The sequence below is a fragment of the Cynoglossus semilaevis genome, chromosome 1, assembly GCF_000523025.1.
Source record: "Cynoglossus semilaevis isolate Cse_v1.0 chromosome 1, Cse_v1.0, whole genome shotgun sequence".
NCBI lineage: Eukaryota > Metazoa > Chordata > Actinopteri > Pleuronectiformes > Cynoglossidae > Cynoglossus > Cynoglossus semilaevis.
The window spans coordinates 16,516,759-16,537,874 of record NC_024307.1 but is presented as its reverse complement, the minus strand read 5'-3'; the positions used below and the strand labels follow the sequence as shown (position 1 = coordinate 16,537,874).

General features: G+C 42.2%; 2 protein-coding genes and 3 non-coding genes across 6 annotated transcripts; all 5 read right to left on the bottom strand.

The window, feature by feature from the left end:
• Positions 1 to 578: 578 nt before the first annotated feature.
• On the bottom strand, positions 579 to 13,899 carry arid4a (AT-rich interactive domain 4A). 2 transcript variants are annotated; one of them, XM_025055215.1, is made up of 25 exons: positions 12,346 to 13,899; positions 12,157 to 12,208; positions 10,581 to 10,691; positions 9,455 to 9,520; positions 9,257 to 9,347; positions 8,934 to 9,013; positions 8,648 to 8,742; positions 8,423 to 8,558; positions 7,872 to 7,951; positions 7,695 to 7,771; positions 7,404 to 7,597; positions 7,242 to 7,314; positions 7,055 to 7,149; positions 6,239 to 6,336; positions 5,907 to 6,156; positions 5,076 to 5,302; positions 4,830 to 4,988; positions 4,641 to 4,722; positions 4,344 to 4,539; positions 4,182 to 4,244; positions 2,524 to 4,083; positions 2,263 to 2,367; positions 2,017 to 2,169; positions 1,706 to 1,852; positions 579 to 1,607 (listed from the first exon to the last, which is right to left on the bottom strand). In XM_025055215.1, exons 2-25 carry the CDS (start codon positions 12,160 to 12,162, stop codon positions 1,504 to 1,506), a joined length of 4,248 nt encoding a protein of 1,415 aa, XP_024910983.1. In that variant the 5' UTR covers positions 12,163 to 12,208; positions 12,346 to 13,899; the 3' UTR covers positions 579 to 1,503. The 2 variants fall into 2 exon arrangements, with proteins under 2 accessions (XP_024910983.1, XP_024910977.1); XM_025055209.1 differs by having other exon boundaries at positions 4,830 to 4,991; positions 12,346 to 13,898.
• Positions 6,433 to 6,512, bottom strand: LOC112488230 (small nucleolar RNA SNORD53/SNORD92). Its single transcript, XR_003052080.1, has one exon. It is a non-coding gene; the product is annotated as a small nucleolar RNA SNORD53/SNORD92 (small nucleolar RNA).
• LOC112488235 (small nucleolar RNA SNORD53/SNORD92) lies at positions 9,092 to 9,177 on the bottom strand. Its single transcript, XR_003052086.1, has one exon. It is a non-coding gene; the product is annotated as a small nucleolar RNA SNORD53/SNORD92 (small nucleolar RNA).
• On the bottom strand, positions 9,672 to 9,757 carry LOC112488229 (small nucleolar RNA SNORD53/SNORD92). The gene has a single exon (XR_003052078.1). It is a non-coding gene; the product is annotated as a small nucleolar RNA SNORD53/SNORD92 (small nucleolar RNA).
• Positions 13,900 to 14,914: 1,015 nt separating the features above from the next.
• psma3 (proteasome 20S subunit alpha 3) lies at positions 14,915 to 20,875 on the bottom strand. Its single transcript, XM_008314564.3, has 11 exons — positions 20,763 to 20,875; positions 19,965 to 20,047; positions 18,818 to 18,941; positions 18,597 to 18,698; positions 17,536 to 17,609; positions 17,376 to 17,448; positions 16,522 to 16,587; positions 16,213 to 16,259; positions 16,061 to 16,128; positions 15,388 to 15,452; positions 14,915 to 15,100 (listed from the first exon to the last, which is right to left on the bottom strand). Exons 1-11 carry the CDS (start codon positions 20,781 to 20,783, stop codon positions 15,056 to 15,058), a joined length of 768 nt encoding a protein of 255 aa, XP_008312786.1. The 5' UTR covers positions 20,784 to 20,875; the 3' UTR covers positions 14,915 to 15,055.
• Positions 20,876 to 21,116: the final 241 nt, after the last annotated feature.

Below are 21,116 nucleotides of genomic sequence, written 5' to 3'. Positions count from 1 at the left end.
AGAGCTCTGCTTATTGTGCACACAGATCCAACATGGCTGCTGTTCTCAGAAGTGTGTGTATGTGTATTTACAATCACTGCTCTCAAACCCCCATTAGCAAAACGCCACATAGAAAAAAAAGATACAACAGTACAAACTGTTTTCTTTTAAAAAATATTAGAAATCATTCTTTACAGGTGTGAAAAAATGTCTCAAATACATGGAGGGCTTTTATTTTTGATTCTGGAGTTTTTATGTACAAAAGAGCAACTGAGGTGGGACCAGGAGCTGGAATCAGACACTGACATCACTGCAGTGAGCCGCCGACACCACGGAACGACAAAATGAGCAGCGGGATGACGCTCAGAAGTTTAAAACAAAACATTTTAATTGAAAATTAAAAATAAAATTAAGTTATGTAGTAAATGTAATTTTGTAAATTTTATTCATTTTAAATGAATAGGAATTAAGTCCAAACAAACATTTCTTTCTTAAGGCAAAACTGTCACAACTGACTTTGGAAAAGAAAAAACAAAACAGTAAATTGAAAATTATGAACTTGACAAGAATTATGACACAAATGTTTTTTTTTTTAAATAAAATTGAAAATAAAAGATCTGCCCAGTTCTGTTAAAGTCTTTATAAAAGATATCATTTAGAACAAAGTTAAACCAATTTTTCCTATCTAAGACTTCAATGGTGATGGGGGAAAATACTGGAGTCAGACTTAACCAAATGTACCATCAGTACGTTAAATCAGATTTTCTCAATCAGACTAATTTCTACTTTGCCCAGATTTAAGGTCAAACTTCTCAACCAAAATAAATGCATTTAAAACATGTTCAACCATATTTAAAAAATATATAATTTTTTTTTTTTACAAAAGAAAACAAAAAAAAATCAGATTTCCTGAGTTTCAATTTATGTCACAACGATGAGATTTCATAATTTCAATTCACTAGGGGGTGGGGGCATAAAAAATGTGTTGAGTTGTTAATGTTGATCTTCTGTACACCACAGAACCAATCAGGTGCTGAGTTTGGTTATGAAAAATGTTTTCCTTCTGCAACGTCCCAAACTTTTTTTTTTAGTTTTTTTTTTTCTCTGGCTGTTTTTACTAAAATAAAAGCTCTCATTTGTACAAAATGCTTGCAGCAGGAAATTTGAAGGTTGTTTTTGTAATAAATAATTTCATCTGTGTCAATGAAGAACAAAACATTGCATAACCATCAGCTCCTGCAATTTGACCAGTCCACCACAAAGAAAGAGGGACTGAGGAGGAAGTGAAGAAGTTAAGGAGGACAGGAGTGCTCCATGGTGAAGGCTGCTTCTCACAATGTGGAGGGCGGGGTCCAAACCGACCGAGTGGGCATGTCCCACAGCAACGTGTTCATGTCAGTCCCACTCTCACCTGTATGTTTTTTCTTTTTTCCTTTCCCATAATGCCCTCAGCTGTGGGAGCAGTCTGTACATTAAGGGATTAGGCAGGTGGAGCGAGTGGGTGGGGCTGTGGTGGGCGTGTCATCACCTACACTCCACAGCAACTGTGTTCTGAGTGGGCGAGGCAGAGGATGGGCTCATGCCAGTGTCGGAAGAGGCTGAGGATGTGGACGCCGTCGTGTTTGACACTGCAGAGACAAAAATAAATGAATAATTAAATGGAAAATCAATGACAAAGAAGAGAGTCTAAATCTCCCTGAATGCACTGCTCCTTCCCAGCACTCACCTTCCCTCTCCTTCTTCTTTAGTCTTTTCCTGCGGCGGTCGATGGACGCCACCTCTGATTTCAGCGTCAGGTAATATTTCCTTATCTCCTGAAGTTTGTCTTGAAGAAAAGAGATCCGCTCCGTGCTCGACATGTTCTCCAGCTCGTCTGAGGAGCAGAGGACAAACACATTGATAATGGTAAAAGGAAAGGAGAAAAATGGAGGGAGAAGATATCTAGCAGAAAAAAAAACAATACAATGAAAATGGAGCTGTGCTGTTGTTTATGTTCTTCTTCTGATCTGTGTCTGTCCAGTGTGTGTTTGCACGTACCGAGCTGGAAGGTCCACTTGTACGTGCGCTGTGGTGAAGGGAAGCTGTGTTTGTCTTTAGTGTGAGACGGAGACACCAGGGTGGGACAGCGAGGCTTCTGGGACTTTGTCAAAGACGACAGACGTGATTGGTCCTCGCTGTCGCTGCTGTGACCTGCAGTAGGTGCAACCACAAACACTGTGTTATGTTATGCTCAGCCGCCACAGAATGAAATCAGTGACCTTAACGTGACCCCAACGGTCTCACCTGCTCCATTCTTCTCCACCTTCCCTGGCGTGGTCGGCCTCTTCTGACTGCGTTTGTGTTTCTTCGTGGTCGGACTCAAGCTGCAATCCATCACTCTTTTCTGAGCTGAAGGAGAAAGTAAAAAGGAGATTTAAAATGATGGACACTAACAGTGGAGGTGTTACTGAGGGAGGAGGTGCAGACTTGGTCCTCCAAAGATGTTTGTGACCAGGTGAGGGGAATAAGGAGGCTTTTTAAAAAAAAAAAAAAAAAACTTCTCACCTCTGTCTTTGTTCGACGATGACATGGAGGAGGAGGAGCCACTGCCATCAAAGCCTGGGCTGGAATCACCCTCCTGCTCTGCTCCTGCTCTGTGCTGCTGCTCCTCCTCCTCCTCCTCAACAGCAGCAGTGGTGGTGCTTCGAACTATGTGCAGTTCGTCGTTGCAGGGGGTGGAGCATGGAGCGGCGGCTGGGACTAACAGTCGGACATGAGGTTGTGGGAGATGAGGGGTTTGAGGAGCAGGGGCAGATGTTTGGAGAAGGTGAGGCAGTGGGAGAGGACCGTGGGCCTGTTCCCTCATCATGAGGAGGAGATGCTCTGCGGATGGGGCAGGTTTCTCCTTCTCGTCGGGGTCGTCCAGGTCGACTTCGTGGCAGACGAGTGACTCAGGCCCGATCTGTGGCTCCAGCTCCTCAGCAGAAGCAGAGTCTGGAGCCTCTGCGGCCAGTGAAGGCATCTCAGCATGCACCTGGTGCTCCTTCACAACCGCTCCGGTCAGATGCTCCTCTGTCTCCTCACTCGGTTTCTCCTCTCGAAGACAAGGCCACTCTGTTTTGGTGTTGGCTTCACTCTTCCTCTCAGGGCGGAGCGGTGAGGGGAGGCTTTTAGGTGAAGTGCTTGATGCCATCTTGGACTGTGGGGAGGGAGTTTTGAGGGAAGCTGCCTCCTCTTGCCTTCTTTCAGGACGGAACCTCTTATCCCCTGATCGCTGCTGCTCCACTGATTTCCGTTTCAGTGCCATGTTGCTCCTCTCCTCAGATACTTCTCCCTCTTCAGAGGCAGAGTCAGTGTCTGAGTAGGCAGTGGGAGTCTCCAGAGGCAGGTGTTCTGTGGGGAGGCAGCGGAGGACGACCATCGGCTCATCTTGTCTTTTCAGTACACTGCGAGGAGGCGATGACAGCGTGGTGGGATGGGAGGGGCTGCCACCAGGGTGGGAGGGGCTAGATGTACAGAGTTGGAGTCTGGGAGGAGTTTCCGACCCCATCTCTCTGAGTCCCGACCCGACTCTACGTCCTCTGGCGGTCCTTGAGGAGGACAGAGGAGTGCCCTTGTCCTCCTCCGTGATGGGTAGAGGAGGTGTCACAGGAACCACTTTCTCAGCTGGAGGAGACAACTTTACTACCACTTCTTGTACAGGAGAAGCAGTGATGATCTCTTTCTCCACAGGTGGAGGTGGTGCCACCATAGGAACTTCTGCTGGAGGCTCCTCCTTTTGCTCTGCCTCCAGATTCTGAGACTGGCCCAGCACCTGCTCTTCATTCACCTGTGGGATGATGGGAACTTCAGGTGCTACCGACGTCTGTGCTAATGTTGCGTCTTCTGCAGCAGCAGGTTGGATGACACCACTTGTCGTCGTCTCCTCCTCCTCCTCATCCTCTTCTTCTTCCACCTCCTGCTCTTTCTTCACTTCTTCCTTTATTTCATCATGCTGCTGCAGTGGCTGCTGCATTTGCATCTCCTCCTGACAAGGCAAGGCATCAGTCCTCACCCGCCATGGTGACAGATTTCTATCGGGCGGGTCTTCAGATTCGCTGTCATCGCCAGAGTTCCCAGACTCCTCTGTGGGGAACAGAAGTTTTCATTAGTTGAGATTATCTTTGATAAAAAGGTTATAATTCATTTTGGATTGGTGAAAACATTAGTAATGATCTCCTCACCGTTGGATGCTCTGTCCGAGTCGTACATTCCTGATGTTCTCCTGGTTCTCCTGCGTGGAGTGTCTGCAGACAGAAAACATGACCCAGATGTTAGCTTCTCATTGTTTATGGGTTTGTTCTTAACAGAAATGTGGGCTGAGGTAAAGCTTCACGGTGTCTTACTATCTCCATTGGACATGCTGGGCGTCGTCTCTGTCCTCCCACTTTTGCCATTGGACCGACCCTCGCTGCTTGGCGTCTTGGACACGCTGCGACCCGCAGGGCCGGTGGGTGTGGTTTTGAGCGGAGGACGACCTCGTTTTGCCCCTGTTGGTTTCACCACAAGCTTCTCCTCCTCCTTCTCTGATTCCTCTTTGTTCTGCAGGAGAGACAGGTTCTGCTTCAGTGTGGAGCAGCAGCTGAAGTTTTCACTACATTTATCAGTAAGTTAGCATCGTCAGCAGGTCACATGATCATCACCTTCACTTTCTTCCTTTGTCTTTTCTTTGTCCCTTTCTCCACAGGCCAGATGATCCTGTCAGCCTTCACCCACTCATCATACCTGAGAGACATCAGGATTAAAGTTCAAAGTCAGTATGAAACATGTTTGATTTAGACCTGTATCTTTAAAGCACAGTGAAATTGGTTGTATTTTTAAATCAAACACACCTGACATTCCAGCCATAGTAATGGACCAAATAAAACTGTTCTCCATTGTCCATGTCCGTCTTCTTGATGTGGGCCTCGTAGATCTTCTGAGTTTTTCCTCTACCGTACTTCACCCTGACCTTTGTTCCAGTCACAGAGTCTCCGTCTCCCTCTTCCTCACTTCTGACACAAAAACACACGTTCTGTTAATGTTTTTTTCCGTTTTTTTTTTTATCCTTGTTGTTTCACAGAGCATTTTCATCTCACCTGTCCCCTCTTCTCCTATCACCTTCATCATCCTCTTCCTCATCATCATCATCATCCTCCTCGTCCTCTGAGCCTTTCTCAGAGTCCTCCATTTTTCTGTGGCTGCGTCTTCTTCCGTCCTTCTGTTCTTCACTGTTCTCTCCTATTGTTGCTGTTCCTCTTTTCTCTGATCTAGGGAATGAATCTCGCTCCATCTTCCCCTGACCGACCACACACCTCCTCCTCCCCTATAACACATATGAACACAGACACACACAGAAGAGGCAAGAAGATGTTCAGCCTCAGTTCAACTTGAAGTACGCTGAGAATAAAGTCTTTATTCTAACGACAAAGCTGCAGTAAATCACTTCTACAATTAAACCATGCTAACTGTCAATATATTAAACTGGAAAGAGTCTTTTTCTTTACAAAAACACTGTTACTCAGGCTGAAAGGGGCCTGAAGTCTTGGTTTAATAGGGTCCTAACCAACGTTTTTAGGCGCATACCGCCCCCTACTGTACCATAGTGTTTAGTCTGATGGAGTGACCAGGGACTTTGAGATAGCAGCCTACTCCTTTCATGGTGATGCGCCATTTGTTTTTTTATATTAACAGATGCGAATTGTCATGCATTTGTATTGATTCTTAACAAAGCATTCACAATACATTGTTACATCCCTAGCAGTAACCAAACTGATGCCAATGAATTTAATGTCAAATTCTTTCCAGGGAAAAAGAGTAAGACAAAAGTTTAAAAATCTGTCCGAAAAAACACCAAAAAAAAAAAAACCAAAACAAAAAAAACCCTCTTTATTCTGATATAACTATAAACTGCTGGATTCAAGTCTCACCCTTGGTGACAAATGATGCTCCTTCACCTCCTCTTTCTCACTGCCACTGTCCAATTCTCCCTCTGGTTCCCTGTAGTTGTCAACAGGCTCCAACTTCAGCTGAGGGGTGCTGGCACTGCTCTCTTTGGGTTCTACTCCCATCACCTTTTGGTTCGGAGGTGTGTTGGGAGGAGGGCGGGGGTTGTTGTGATGGATGGTCCTGAAGGTGATGGAGGCTGAGCGGCAGTACTCCTCAAATCCGTACAAGTACCTGATGGAAAGAATAATGAGGCTGTGATGTCTCCCATCTCACCCCCCCATAGGTTACATCATCTCGTCAAAGGTTTTCTTACTTCTTGTAGGCAGTCTTCACGTTATAGGATGCAGCAGAGTTCAGGATGGGGATTCCCAGATCCATGTAGACCTGCTTCCACACAGTCCCAGACTCAATCTAGAGACAGACAGAGGGACATAAAGAAAACATGGGTTAATGGGTCACAGTCACTTTGGAGTGACTGTTTAAGTCACAGGTGAACCTCATTAGGCTCTGGTCAGACAGCCAAGAGAAAATTACATCACAGGACATCAGTCCAGTTTGCGAAACCTTTCTCAGCATCATCATCCCTGGCCTACAGCAGGTCACATGACCCCAGGAGGCTCAGTTACACTGTCTCTTTCCTGATCTGAGACGTGAAACTAAGCCCATGGTTACATACAAATAACCACACGACCAAGTGTCTCAACATATCAGGGTTATCAGATGATAAAAATAACTAACCTTTTAATTAGATTGTTTTATTCTTTTTTGATGAATTGTCTGTAGTCCAACAAAAGAGACCGTCTTAAAATGGGACATTATGCAATCCAATGGTTAGTGTCCCCTCTGCCCCAAGCCTTGGTGAACAGTGGCAGAATTTATAAGAGAAGCAACAAGTGTTCACTTCCCCAAATAAATCCAGTCAACAGAGGAGGAAGTATTTAGTATTGGTGTATTTAGGCTGATGTGCTGGGCCAGAAATGACAGTAGAATTCATTTAAATTTCACCATTAACTGCTGATACAAACCATTAAACCCCAAGACAAAGTAGCTCTAGTTACACCTGTGGGGATGTAAACATATTTATTGTTAAAGAAATAGTGAGACAGACATAAATAAAAAATGTCCTCACCTTGTCACAGCCTCCCAGGTGATAAACCAATCTGAAGAGTTTGAAGAGATTCAGGTCTTTGTAACCTAAAACTGGAGGTTTGTTGATGGGAGTTCCTGTAGAAATAGACCATATTTGAATGTGCCACAGTTTCACTTAAATAAATAAAAAATCAGCCAGGGCAATCATTTGACCCCAGCTGTCTCACCTCTGTCCTCCATGAACTTGTAGAGCTGCTGCAGGAAGTTGTCTCGCTCCTCTGGGTCAGGTTCCTCCTCCGGCTGCTCACACAGACGTAGACAGGTTTGTTAAGAGTGTGACTCTGCCCATCATCACATCATAATAGTTGTCATCACTGTTTGACTCTCACCTCCTCCTTTATGTGTTTCTTCTTTTTCTTCTCATCTTCCTCATCTTCCTCCTCCTCGTCTTCTTCTTCACTCTCCTTCTCATCCTCATCATCTTCATCGTCACTGGATGAAGAGTCCAGGATCTGACTCATGTCCATTTTCCACATGTCAGGAATCTTTTTGCTCCTGAGAAAGAGCTGTGCCGAGTCCAGACCTGGAGCCAGAAGAGCAAACAGTAGGATTGAAAAGGAGTGAAATAATAAAAAGTTGCCTCAATGCCCTGTTGCATTGTGGGACCTGCTATCACCTACCTCTCCTGTTTGAAAACTCTGGCTTGTTTATAGTGTAGGGGCTCAGAGTGTGCACATGTCTCCTTGCCACTGTGAGGCTGAAGCAGGGAATGACAGGAATCATCAGTTTCTGTTTACAGTACCAGAATCTTTAAAGAATGTTTTTGATAGAAGAATAATTCAATAAGTTAAACTCACAACTTTGCATCGTTGAATGATCTGACCAGACACTGGTCCTTCTTCACCACCAGCTCATCGTTACAGCTTGGAGACACCACCTGCAGGACAAACATACACAGTTGGGTCACATGACTAACAGCACTGTGGTTCTTCCCAGCACATTTAACTTACTCGTGGTACTCAAATACAAAGAATTGTCTGTGGAAAAGGGCATTTAAAGTAATTAAAACTGTCAGAATCCTGCCGACAGTTGGGACTGTCAGATTCAGATATAACATATTTTAAATTCATGACAAATAAAAATCAGCCAAATAATATTAACAAAATATACAATTACATCAGGAGGGAGGGATTGAAACATATCGACGGTCAATATTTCCACTGTTCTAGCAGCTAACATTTAGGCCAGTATCTTTAGGTTGATATTATTGCAGTTAAATCTAAACTTTTTAAATCTCTTTTAAAGAAATCTCTGTGCAACAAAATCTAGAAAAGCAGCCGATTCACGTTTGAGATTAGGAATCAGTAAACAGTTCTAGAACCATTCAGATGACTTTTAAAGATCTCACCAGAGCCAAGAACCAGCTGCTCGTCTCCTCTGACTCGTTCTGGATGCTGCAGACTTTTCCCAGCAGCTCATCGTTCAGTCTCCTCCTGTCATCTTCTTCATCCTCGCTAGACGAAGACTCATTTTCCTCATCGGCTCTAAGGAAGACAGATGCCACAGCTTTAAGGCCAAATCTTTAATGTGATATTGATTAAAAAAGTGAAACATTAAAAAAAAAAAAACTCACACAGCCTGGGATGATCGGCGACCACGGTTTGATTTTTTATTGATGACTGGTGTACCAAAATGCTCTGGGTTGGTCAGAGGCAACTGGTCCAATGTCTGAAAAAATAAAAGATAACACTGACTTGTATTTGAAATAATTTTTGGAAAGGTTTGGCTGACCACAGGACACACTTTAACTTTGGCGACAGAACTACAGTAAATCTTAACTGACTCATTTGTTGAACTGTTACTTTGGTTTTGGTGAAACCGTGGGCGAGATAAAGAAGAGCCAGCCTCCCATGACTCACCTCACTCTCTGCAAAGTGCCTCTCTCCCTTCAGACACAGGGACGTGCGACGCAGAGTCTTCTCGTCTCCATCATCGAACACTGAAAACAACGTGCAACAAGTGTCATAAGTATCTCATTGGAGTTAGCCTTCATCAGCTACAGGAGCAACAGACGTGATTGGTCAGACAGCCAAGAGAAAGTGTGACATCATACAATAGTGTCAGCTTATTTAGCGAAACCTTTTCTCAGTATCATCACTCCTTACCACAGTCATTATATATTTATAAACAAAACACCATGGTTTTTGTCATGATTGTGTGTGTGTCAGAGCTGGAGACTCACCCACAGTGTAGAGACTGGCATCTGTTAGTTTACTGATGGTGCCTTCACTGGACAGACCTTCATTGGTCTTCACCTCCACCGTAGAACCAACCTGAGAACGTGAGAACCATTTCTAGACTGTGTATTTTAAATCCAAACAATTTAATTATAATTTAAAATCACTATTAACAAGGCCACCCATCATTCTCATCATCTTACCCTCAGAGGTCCTTTCACTTGGTCATCCTGCACCACCTGAGATGTGCTTTCACCTTTGAGCGTCACCTGAGTAGAGAAGAAGGTTTAGTTTAAGTCGTGTCTTCAGCTGCACCAGGCTGTTCACTGCATGATTTACTGCCTTTTATTCTTAATATAATGGTGCATCATCCTGGTGCATCAAACCAGCTGACGGGCAGACATGAAACTCAGCAAGGATTTGGTCAGACAGCCAAGAGAAAATGTGACATCATGTGACATCATCAGCTCATTGAGCGAAACCTTTTCTCAGCATCATCACTCCACCTTCAATGTTTGTCTACCGATCGACAACCCATGAACTGTGTCACAACACTACACCTGAGACCAACAATAATAACTTTGGGAGAACTCAAAGTTACACTTCACGTTGTACTGTAGAGCCCTACAGTCCAATTTGAACAAGGACTGAAAAACTTCATAACTTGTTAATGTGAGGACAGGGATGTTGCCCAAATTTAAATAAAAAGCACTCTCACCTGCCCACAACTCTGTTTTCTGGTCTACACAGACACAATGGTGCCCAGACAGAATTGTGAAGATGTATAAAAATACTTTTGTTATGGTTAGTTTTAATACAATAGCTGAACCAGTGGCTTTTTTGCCAAACAGTTTGCAAGTTACTCTGGGAAACACTGAAACAGTGGATTTATATTTGTTTTATGATCTCTTCCTATTTTCCCAGTCCAGATCCAAGCAGTATGATTCAGAACAAGTGTAACATATGAATGGCTGACTGGTGTAAGCCAACACAAAGACAGAAACTGCTGTGAAACAGACCAATAGTCTAGAACAATAATGACATCCTAAAATATTGTTTACAGTCACTTAAGAAACCAGATGATATTTACATTTTAAGGCCAAAAAGAAAGGAAATATGTTTCTGTTCTAAAAGACAAAAAAGACTCAACCAAAGGCCAAGTTAGAGGAACTGATGTGCAAACACAAACATTCTCAAACATCGCTGAAGATGTGTCTGTAGAAATTCAGTGCACGGTCAAACATTGTCATCTACCAATCCACCTCAGCAGCACAGAAGCCTTTACACACCACTCAGAACCTGCAAGTCAACTGTTCCTGTCACTCTCACCTTGACCTTCACCATGCGCTTCACCGTCTTGATCTTGGCCTCACAGAAGGCTCCTCTATACTTGGCGCTGACGTCTGTCCCCACCGTCAGGTAGGCAGGTTCGTCTGCTGCCTGCAACACACACACAGAAACATCAACACACACAGTGCCAGCATGCCCTGCAAAAGACAACTGTGACTCTACAGCTTGACATCTGACAGCAGAGTGAAGCTGAAGAAGTACAGCAGCCATCGATGGCAGTGGACAGGGTCTCATCCACAACGCTGTTTTGAACAGTCATGTGCACATACAAGTGTGTTTGGTCAACACATGACCGCAATGACTTATAACCTGACTTATCTGAGGGATAAAGCTACAGCAAGATAAATTTGACTGTGGTCCAACGACAACACCAAGAGTTAGAGTCCAAGTGGCCAAGGGAATGAATCTCAATGGTTTTAAGTTTTAGTTGGTCACCAATGCTTAGGTCATTAGTCCTGGACTGTGATGCTACTAAACAGAGGACAATATTGATTTCACTAGAATGACTTCTAGTCTTTTGTTAAGTAACTTATTCTTGCTTACTTGTTCTCTCTCTCTCTCTCTCTTTTCCTATATATGTATATATATATTCAAAAATCAATTTCTTTCAGACTTGGTGATATTTGTGTTTGGTAACAAAGCTGCTTCTTTCTCTTATTTAGTTATTTTCTCTTACTAGTTTAACCCAGCTGTGATGACACTTATAGTTAAATTGTGTTTTGTTTACATGGACACAAACCAAATTGCAATCAGAGATATATGATCATTATAATGAAAAAAAACTGTTGTATATACTGTATATTTTTCAGATTGCAGTCAATGTTAATAGTTGCTGATTACAGCTTTCTGGGTAAGAAAAACCTCCCATCTTCACCAGTGAAGATGTGGTGTGTTTGTTTACAACAGAAGCAGGAAGACAACAGAGAAATTGGTAACCTCCCAACTATATGTTACTTTAATCTTAGGGAAGACATATTGATATGTATACTTGCTTTGTGATCTAAATAACTACACAAATAAAAGATCGAGCCTTGGTCAACCTTCTCATGTTTGCCTGGTTTAGGCCAAAGTTTGATTTTCTCCATAATGTTTTATATTGTTAAGTTAATCTTTTCTTGGTGATCCTGTGGACCCAATACCAAAGTTAGGCTCCTCTTCAGTTAGGCATGTTGAAACATAATTCATTTATAGAGGACAATTAGATGGAGAAGTTAGTGGTGACTGTCGAAAAGGAGCCCGATTGAAGGCAAAACTGTCAGTGGCTTTAAAAGACTCAGCTGTCAATCACATGGAGTCTACACTCAACTGTGCTGTTTGAAGTACTGCTTTCTCGTGTATTGTCCTGCAAGTAGAAATTTATTTTATAAGTTGAGAGTGTGTTTAGTTGAAGAGCACATGACGTTGGACTTGTGTACATTAGACTGTGTCTTAGTTTGAACCTAGATTAGGACCGAAGTCTAAAGTGAAAGTCTTTGACACTGCTCTGACCCTCAGTACAGAGTTTGTGATGAAGAAGAGAAGTGTCTGGTGGGAATGATCCGGTTGGATCTCATACCTTCATCTTCAGCGATGTGTGACGGAGTCCAGCTCGAGAGACTGGGGATCAACTAAAAGACAAGGATAGAAACAGAGGACACAATGTCAGTGAGCTTGTCTTGTCGCTAACATGCTGCTACGCTAACACACTTAGCTTCTCACTTGTGTTAGCTCAGACATTCTTCTGCTGCCCCTCCACCTCACTCACCCTCTCCCCTCCTCCCCCAGATCAGTACAAATGCAGCTTCTTCGTTAACTCCGGGAACCAAGCTCACGGTCATCGAGGAGCCTTCGCTGTCACCATGGTACAGCGGGTTAAAAAGTGTGCGGCTGTTCAGTGCAAGGAACACGGTGATGATCCTGTTCCCGCTCCACTCTCTGTGCTCCTCTGAGTCACGTCGCCATGTCAGCTAACTCTGCTAGCTGTTCTCCCTTCACCTCCCCCCGAAACAGCCTGCTAACAGGAGAGAAGGAGGACTGGAGGAGTCGTCGAAACACGAACCGAGTCCGAACAACTATGTTTTCCCTTTTCTCCTCTAAAGAGGTTCGACTCTCAGCTCAGGAGCTAAATTTAGCTACTTAACTCGGCTAATAACGAATCAGTTTGGGAAACCTAACGGCGATTTAAACCGTGAGCTCACCGAAGAGCGAGCTCCTCCAGCGGCCACAGGAACGACGTTCACGCTGCAAACATTCAGGAACACAAACAGAAGCAGTGACAGTAGATAGAACCGGAGTGTGTCGGATTTATTTTTGTTCCACAAAGACGTAGCAGCTTCACGTTTGTTCGCCTTTACTGCTGCCATTCAGCCCGCGGTCTGCTCCGCGCACTCGGGCGGCTCACGACGGAGCAGCCATCGATACCCTTAACTCTCTGTCCGCCCAACACACCTAAACTTCCTCTGGTACTATTTTTGGCTCCGTTTTTCATAAACATGGATGTTTTACTCACATTTACGACTGCTGCTGCTTCCTCTCTCCCAGCCTGCGAAGCGATTCTCGAACAACAAGCTGTTGAGCCCGAGATCTGTTTCCCGACAGGCGATTGGCTGAGCTGACAGCGGTGACTGCGGCGGAGAAATCTCATTCGCTGATCGATTTAAGAATTGTAATTGGTCAGTTTTCGTGCGGCGTCGCTGTTGGTTCACACAAACACGGCGCCACGAGGGAAATGACGGCATCAGTTCATAGGTTGTCCAATCAAGGTAAGCTCGTGTGCAAGTCCGTAACTATGGCTAGTGATTGGTCACTCTCTTGTTGTGCCCTGCAAAGGCGCAGTACTATTGGCCGAAATAGCTTCCTTGTCCTGGTACAGATAGAGTAGGAAGCCCCGCCCCGATACGTGCAAGAGACGTTCATCACCAATCTCCATTCAAAATTCTTGCGTGTTTAAAACACCTAGTTTTCGACAAGATATACCGATTCGCCAAATTTTATTTTGCTTTGTTCACACAATGTGACGCTATAAATTATTCCACCCAATTTACATTCGTTTAATTACCCAATATCCAAAACATGACGCACATTCGCCCGACATATATGTGCGTTACAGAGCGAGTGTTTCTGTCCCAAAGTAACCGGAAAAGGAGATAAACACAGTTTTCTAGTTGAATGTATATAGCTGTACGGAGTTTACAAAAATAGACAACAGCGCCGAAACTGAGGAGTCTCACTGTGATTTACTTTAACATCCTTTACTGCGTTGCACAGCATCTATGTCCTGAATATGACTGCTACAAAGCTTAAAGTAGACACTTTTATTGAGGCACTTTGGCGATGCGGTTTCCATACGTGAGACGTCACCTTCTCCGGACTCCTCTTGTTTTGAAGGAACCACTCGGTTTTGTTGTGCTTACAGAACAAATGTCCATGGTTTGTCCTCACGGACTGGACGCTAGACGAATGACAAAACCTGGGTTGTTTGTTGCGAGCCGAATACTGTCTGTGTTTGGTGGCGCCGTTTGTAAAGACATGGTGGGCGGGGACGTCGGCTCTTTTACGTAACAGAATAGCAGTGACGACAGCGCCATATATGTCGTTTTGCTCTTAGGGAACATGGAGGTTATTTCTATACAACAAAGACGTGGAGAACAGGGCTCCGTCAGTGGTGGACACATGGTTCATCCAGGGCGCCCGTGTAGAGGGAGAGGGGGGCTAACCTGGATATGTCTAAGTGGGACACAGACCACAAACCTTTGGCTTTGTGACCTACGTAGATATAATAAAGTACTTAACGTATTAATGTGTAAAATGCGTAGTTTCATTGATCACACGTAACTACATGAAAGTGAAGTATTTTGGAAGTGCGTGTTTTTTAAGCGACTGAAACATTTTCCAACAGTAATCTGAAGTTCATAAACCGCCCACCCTTACACACCAAAGCCCGTAGGAAAATAATTGATTTTACTCAAACTGCAGCTGTTGAACCACTACTGACTCCAACAGTAGGGTTATTTGTGTATTTTTGTGACTGTGACACCTCTAGTTCAGTTGTCAAATTCCCAACATTGTGCTTAAATATACCAGCTGTTCACATGTGACTGTGAAGTACAATTACTACGGTTCTGCATGAACTTTGGTGGGTTTACAAACTCCACTTTCCTGTTGGACAAAGCTACCCAACTATTATTTTCACAGGTTTGAGCTGTTAAAATGTTAAGACTTAAGCTGTTTACTTATACGCCTATTGTGTTATGAACGAATTGTGAGTTTGCAGGCTGTTACGTGTATTTATTTCCAATGTCTTTGGGAAAATATTAAATAATGCATGACAAATGAACTTTTCAAAAGTTAATTTTATTTTTCATTCAAAATGTAAAGTGTAAAGCAGAACCGAAAACAAACCAGTGCTGGAAATGTTCAAATTTATCAGACATAAAAAAAGAAACCAGGTGTGAACAGGGACAGATGGGTCGGGGTTACATGTTGTCTTCATCAGAGTCATCCTCTTCCTCTAGGGAATCCTTATAAACACAAGCAGAGAAGCAGAGAGTGAAAAGTCTGCATCACTTTTATCATCATAATACACATTCTTTATCATGTTTAAAAGTTGCTGAAGTATAATATCTAAACAAGACTAGATATAAACAAATACTCTAGAGAAATCTAAATACAAAATGAAGTTGAGAGAAAAATAGTAGAAAAAAGAATTAAGGCAAGAAGAATGAGCAGCATAATTCTGTAGAAGATAAAGATATGCAAATGTTTATAATTTGTGCACATACACACAGACAAAGACCTGTCCGCTCACCTTGGCATATTTTTCTGCTTCCTCTTTCAAATCTTTTGGCACCAGCTCATGACGTCCGTTTGTGACTGGAGGAGGAAGAAAAAAAAGGCTTCAATAAATGCATCTGCAGGTTTAGTGTTTGTTCATCAACATTGTGACTGAAATAAACACTGTAACCTGAAATATACTTTTACTGTTTGTTATTTTACTGCTTGTCCAGGGTAGTTATGTTTACCAAGCTTTATACCCGCTGAGACTGCACATAGTGATCACTAACTCCTCCACTGTTTTCTGGATTAAAAAGACCCCCAACCTAGTTAGTCATACAGTTAACCTGGGCGGAAAAAGGGTTAAAAACAGCAGGCATAAAGCCCAGCAGCCAGGTGTAAAAACACTGCTGATTCTGACAAAAAAACTGAGCTAAAAGCATTGAAAAGTAAGTTACTGATATAATTTATATGTTAATGTACACTACCCCTAGAACTTTCTGTGCATCTTATTGGGGGGAATGCAACATGATAGATTTCTGGATACCTTTGAAAGTCTGTGGTATTTCCTTCTAGTTGCTCAGACAATAATTCTTTTATTATGTAGAGTATGAAATATACTATATATATTTTTAAATTAGTACGTGACTTATTACGATTTTAAACATGTCAGACTGATGACATCAGCAGAACTGATTGTCTCTCACCTTCGCCAACCCAGCTGAGCTCCAGCTCAAAGGCTTTGTCTTTTACTTCGTCGTGAACAATGTAGATTCTAAAAACAGTTAGAAATCGTTTAAAAATCATAACCAGCAGACTCTGTGACCACAGTTAACAGTGCGTGTTCTTCTTCACTCACATTTTAGCCACTTCTTTCACAAGTTCTCTGCACGTCATCTCCTTCATCTAAAAAAACAAACAGTTTTTGAAGAGACAATTCAGGTGAGCCTAGTCAGGACATATAATGTGTGGCATGGCAAATGTTTACAGATCAGGTCATTGTCTTATAAACAAAGACAAACTTTACTTGACAATAGTGTATTATTCAATATGTTTAACAATAAGTGAATCTACAGGGGTTTGATCCAATGATTTCCTCGGCAACAGCCACTTTTCACTAATGCTGACAATCATCCTCATGCCCTCGGACCTTGATGATAAGACTCACCTGCAGTTTCTCGATCTCTGTCTTAGCAGCTTGTTTAGCTTTCCCAATGGCACAGCCCCAGTAGCCCTGCAACATACAAAACCAGACGACAAAAAGGTTTTAAAAAGTTAACTGAGAGGAATTCCCTGAGGTTTTAAAATAATGTAATTAATGACAAGTTTACAAATAACAATTTCAGTAAGGGTGAAATAGATGACAAAGCATAGCAAATATGAGTGGACCACATGTCCAACATTGAGACTTGGAATCTGAGGGCTGTGCAATTAATTGAATTTTGATTTGGAATTTGACTCAAAACCATAATATAAAAGAAGTAGTCGTAAAAACGGTAATTAATATAACACTGAGCTCTGCAAATAAACTCTTAGCCTTGAATGATTTGTGCACATGAACTTCCACCATTCCCGAAGGCTGAACTCATGGTCACATTCTCACTGTGGAGTGTTTCAAAAGTCAGGTGTATGGAGTTATAGTTCATTAATATTGTAATGTTGTTTCTTTATATTTCATTTATAAACATAATTTGACTTTAATTAAATATTTGTTCTTTTAAAAAGATTTTGTAAGTACACTATACTGCTGATGTTATTTACCTATGTTTCCTTTTTGTGAATATTATACTTTCAGTTACTTGGATGAAATAATTGTGATTTCAATACTGACCAAAATATTAGTCATTATGAGTTTTTCCTTTAACCCAGCAGCCATACTGAATGCTGGTGACACGAAAGTGTTTGTAAAAACAATGTAGAGTCTATTTATTTCAGTCACATATTGTCTTTTCCTCAATATTAACACAGGACCAAACACAGAAGACTCAACCAGGTTGGCAAGGTAAAAAGGTAATGACTCACGTGTGAGATGCCTGATGGGTCGACCATGTACAGCTGAGGACCATCGTCTTTGTCATAGGAACCTAGAATAAAACTGGAAGGAAAAAAAAAAACACACACCCTCAAACATAATATTGACAAAGGAAAAAGTGCAGGTGATGCGACTTATGACATCACTTACCTGCAGCCGAAGGGCCTGACAGCACTGTAAAGTGTGTACGCGTGCACATACATGGACACTCTGTCTGACAGGTGCTGCAACAAAGAGAGTGCTGTTAGCTGAGAAATGAGGCTAATGATCGTTACTTGGACGTTAGGTTTGATCCTCTAAATGTTATAAGTAATGACATCCACAGGTTTTTTGGGTCTTGGTGGGAAAGTTGTGTTCCTTAAGTTGTGTTCCTTATTTAGGCTTCCTCCTTTTTGCCATGTCTCTGTCCTTATGAATGGAAATGTCTCATTTGACAGGTGACAGAATCCATAGTGTTTCTCTCTCACATTACAGGTAAAAGGAAGGGGGAAATAATTCTTCAAATGCATGACGATTCTCTCTTGAACAATTATAAATCAATTTCTAAAGATCCATAATTAATAAAACATACATTTTTAGCTACTAAAATGTCAACAATGAGCTGCATTGAATCAATCGGGTAGTGAGATGTCATAGATGCATAACAAGGGTCACTGCATCAGGTAGACTCTTTAAACCAGTGGCTAATGAAACATAACAGGTGTAACCAAAGAGAAGTTCAGTAAATATAGCTGAACTAGAACAATAACATTTGACTGGCGCCCCCTGTCTTAAAAGCCAATGTGTGGCAGCACTTGGGCTTTCATGAAGTAAAGAGAGGATGGAAAGTGGACAAGAGACATGATACAAGCTATGGAAACACAACCAACATGTGTTTCCATGTTTGAAGCTCCTTCTGAACAGCAAACAATAATCAAGGCGTGGCAGAGCATTTCACAAAGTGGGGTGCAACATTGATTGCTGAAGATTTGCAGCTTTTCTGCCCAATCACACTGCCCCAAATAAGGTAACACTGTTGAACTGGAATGAAGCATGGCACTGATGGTCAAATGAACTGATGTCAACAACGCCAGAAACAGAGTGGGCAAAAATATGGAAATCATTTCATCTTCTCTACTACCATTTTATAAACTGGACAAGAACAAGACTGGCTGATCAGAATCAGAGATGGTAGGGGGGAAAAAACAGGAGCAACTCCCTGTGAGGTTTACCTTCAAAGGTATGTCATGTCCATAGTTTGACCTGAAGTTTGACGCTTCTTCTCTGGCGACTTCAGCCAGAGACCGAGCATCAGCCAAGAGTCCAGCCACAGCCTGAAGACAAAGACAGAGGGAGAACTTTACTCACAGAAACAGTGTTTGTATGAACACAGTAAGGATCTATCAATACTCGCTCCTGCAGAATGTCATTGTTTTTGTGTGCGTGTGGTTACCATGCCAACATGTCTGTCAATGTTGAAGATGCGTTTGTTGGAACCCTGTTCGTAAAGTTTGGACAGAACCAGCTTCTCCACGCCGAACACTATGCCATCCTTACAGCGGATACCGATGGCTGTGCTGTTGACCCACAAAAATTACAAGACAATGATAATTTATTATTTGAATGGCTTTTATTATCCATAACTGGACAATTAGCAGTGTGAAAACAGCAGTGTCACACACATGTGCTACGGGAATTAATAATGTACCCATTCTGGTTCTATTATCGATATCACTTATCGATTACTTTCTCTTATCAACTCTTATTAAGTTAGGAAATAAAATATAATACAAATGCCTCATTTTCAATATCCTGCCATAGTAATCTCAAGTATAAATCTGATGGTGATTTGATGGTAACACACTTGAATGCACGCAACACAAACTCATCCAGATGTTATTATTAGGGATGTACATTTACATACTATAGTGAAAGCAAGTTGACCAATGTCACAACAATCACACAGGATTGGACCAGAAAAAGTTATTTAGGACAACGAACAGCATGATTGCAACGTAGCGTATAAAAGTCAACATCTACCGTAAATGATTGTAATGTGTCGCAGTATTTTTGCATTCTGTACATATTCCTCTGCTTTTTTGTTGTTAACGCTCTCCCCGCCTTGTAAACAGCCACAGTGCCTTATTCATGAAATGCAACCGTACTTCAGAACACTTTTGCTTTGACACCCTGTTGTTAACACTCCAAATTAGGGGGAATACCGGCCATGTTAATGTACCATCAAGAAAAGGTCCTGTGGTGGCAGTATGCAGAATCGTTAAGCAAACAGACACACAATTCCAAGAAATCAGACCAGCAGAAGCCAGTTCTCGATTTCTATACCTAAGTACATCCACCATCATAAATATCCCAAAATACAAAATAGCTTCATAGCAAAGAGCCAAACTGATGCCAATGTCAAAAGTGTGAAAATAAAATTAAGAGTTGATGCTGGTTATCACTTGAAGGACCACATGACACAATTAAGAAGGTTTTTCTGGGGGCTGTGACCATGCAACTGAGGTGATGTGAAATACTTCTCAGTTGTCGTTGGTGCTACGGTGGGTTTGTTTTGTGAATGTGATCTTGTAGAGAGTTACCTGCTGTTTTCCACAGCCTTCATTGCATATTCCACCTGAAACACTCGACCATCTGGAGAGAAGGTGGAGGCTGACAGGTCGTACTGTGGGTCACACACAGGTCAAGACAGACAGAGAGTCAGAGATAAACATTTCCAACTTGAAGGAAACAGACAAATGTGTATATCACTCAGAAATAATCTAGTGTTTGAGACATATTTTTTGACTCTTTCAAAACATTAGGTCAACAGAAAATATATAAAACAGCATCTGCTGCATCAATGTTGCGGGCATGGCCCATGATGGAATACACAGTGTTTGCTGGCCAAAAGAAACGAGGTCGAACGTTTTAAAACTTTCTAGAGAGACGGAGTTTACTTCATGATAAAGTGAGACAGTGTGAACACACGGAGATAGCTAAATTATTTTTTTATGTTTACCGGGGATGACGTTTGGTTGGTGAGCAGCTGAGTGTTTAAACACGGACTTCTCTCGCAGCCAACACCCCACGTGAATGTGGTAACGTTGGGATCGGAAATTATTCACAATCCCTAATTAGCAAAAGATAAAAATATGAACTGTTGTTAAAGTAATCAGCAAAAACTTATATTGTAAAGTTTCGGTTTCAGTTAGCTTCTGTTAGCACTGCGGGCCTTGCTGTGACTCAGCAGCAGGCTAATGCGCAGCTAATACGCTAGCAGAATCATATCGCAATGAATGAAACATTGTACAGAAGAAAACCATTTTTACTGAGGTGTAAATTAAGTGACACAAAGTACGATTTGGAAAATGAAAATGACAACACATTCGCATACTTACCCCGGTACCGATGGAACTCATCTTTAACCACACTGCAGCAGCTTTCTCACAACACTGAGCTGCTGCGCGTGCGCCAACACGGTGTCACAGGAAGTACCGAACGTAGACTTCCGCTTCCGATTTTCACTATATAAGCTTTGAGATACCTACTTATAGATAGATCACACAGACAGACAGACGGACACACAGCACTCTTTCTTTAATCATATATGTTTATTTTTTCAATATAGTAACAGTAGAGGAAAGACACTTTAACTAAAACAAATCCAATTCGTTTTAATTGATGCCAGAAGTAGCTCATCATTTTTCCAAGTTGGAAATATCATACTATTTTAGAGAGAATGACAAACACAA

Excerpts from the sequence above, each read along its gene's own strand:
- arid4a (XM_025055209.1), bottom strand. Across the intron at positions 7,952-8,422 it reads GCAGCTGGTTCTTGGCTCTG|GTGGTGTCTCCAAGCTGTAA; the intron begins GTGAGATCTTTA and ends TTTGTCCTGCAG. Across the intron at positions 7,150-7,241 it reads CAAGTTCATGGAGGACAGAG|GAACTCCCATCAACAAACCT; the intron begins GTGAGACAGCTG and ends CTATTTCTACAG.
- psma3 (XM_008314564.3), bottom strand. The coding sequence starts at position 20,783 with ATGAGTTCCATCGGTACCGGG. Across the intron at positions 18,699-18,817 it reads TTGACAGACATGTTGGCATG|GCTGTGGCTGGACTCTTGGC; the intron begins GTAACCACACGC and ends CTTTGTCTTCAG. Across the intron at positions 15,453-16,060 it reads GCTCAGCTGGGTTGGCGAAG|TCACAAACGGACGTCATGAG; the intron begins GTGAGAGACAAT and ends TTCCTCCTCCAG.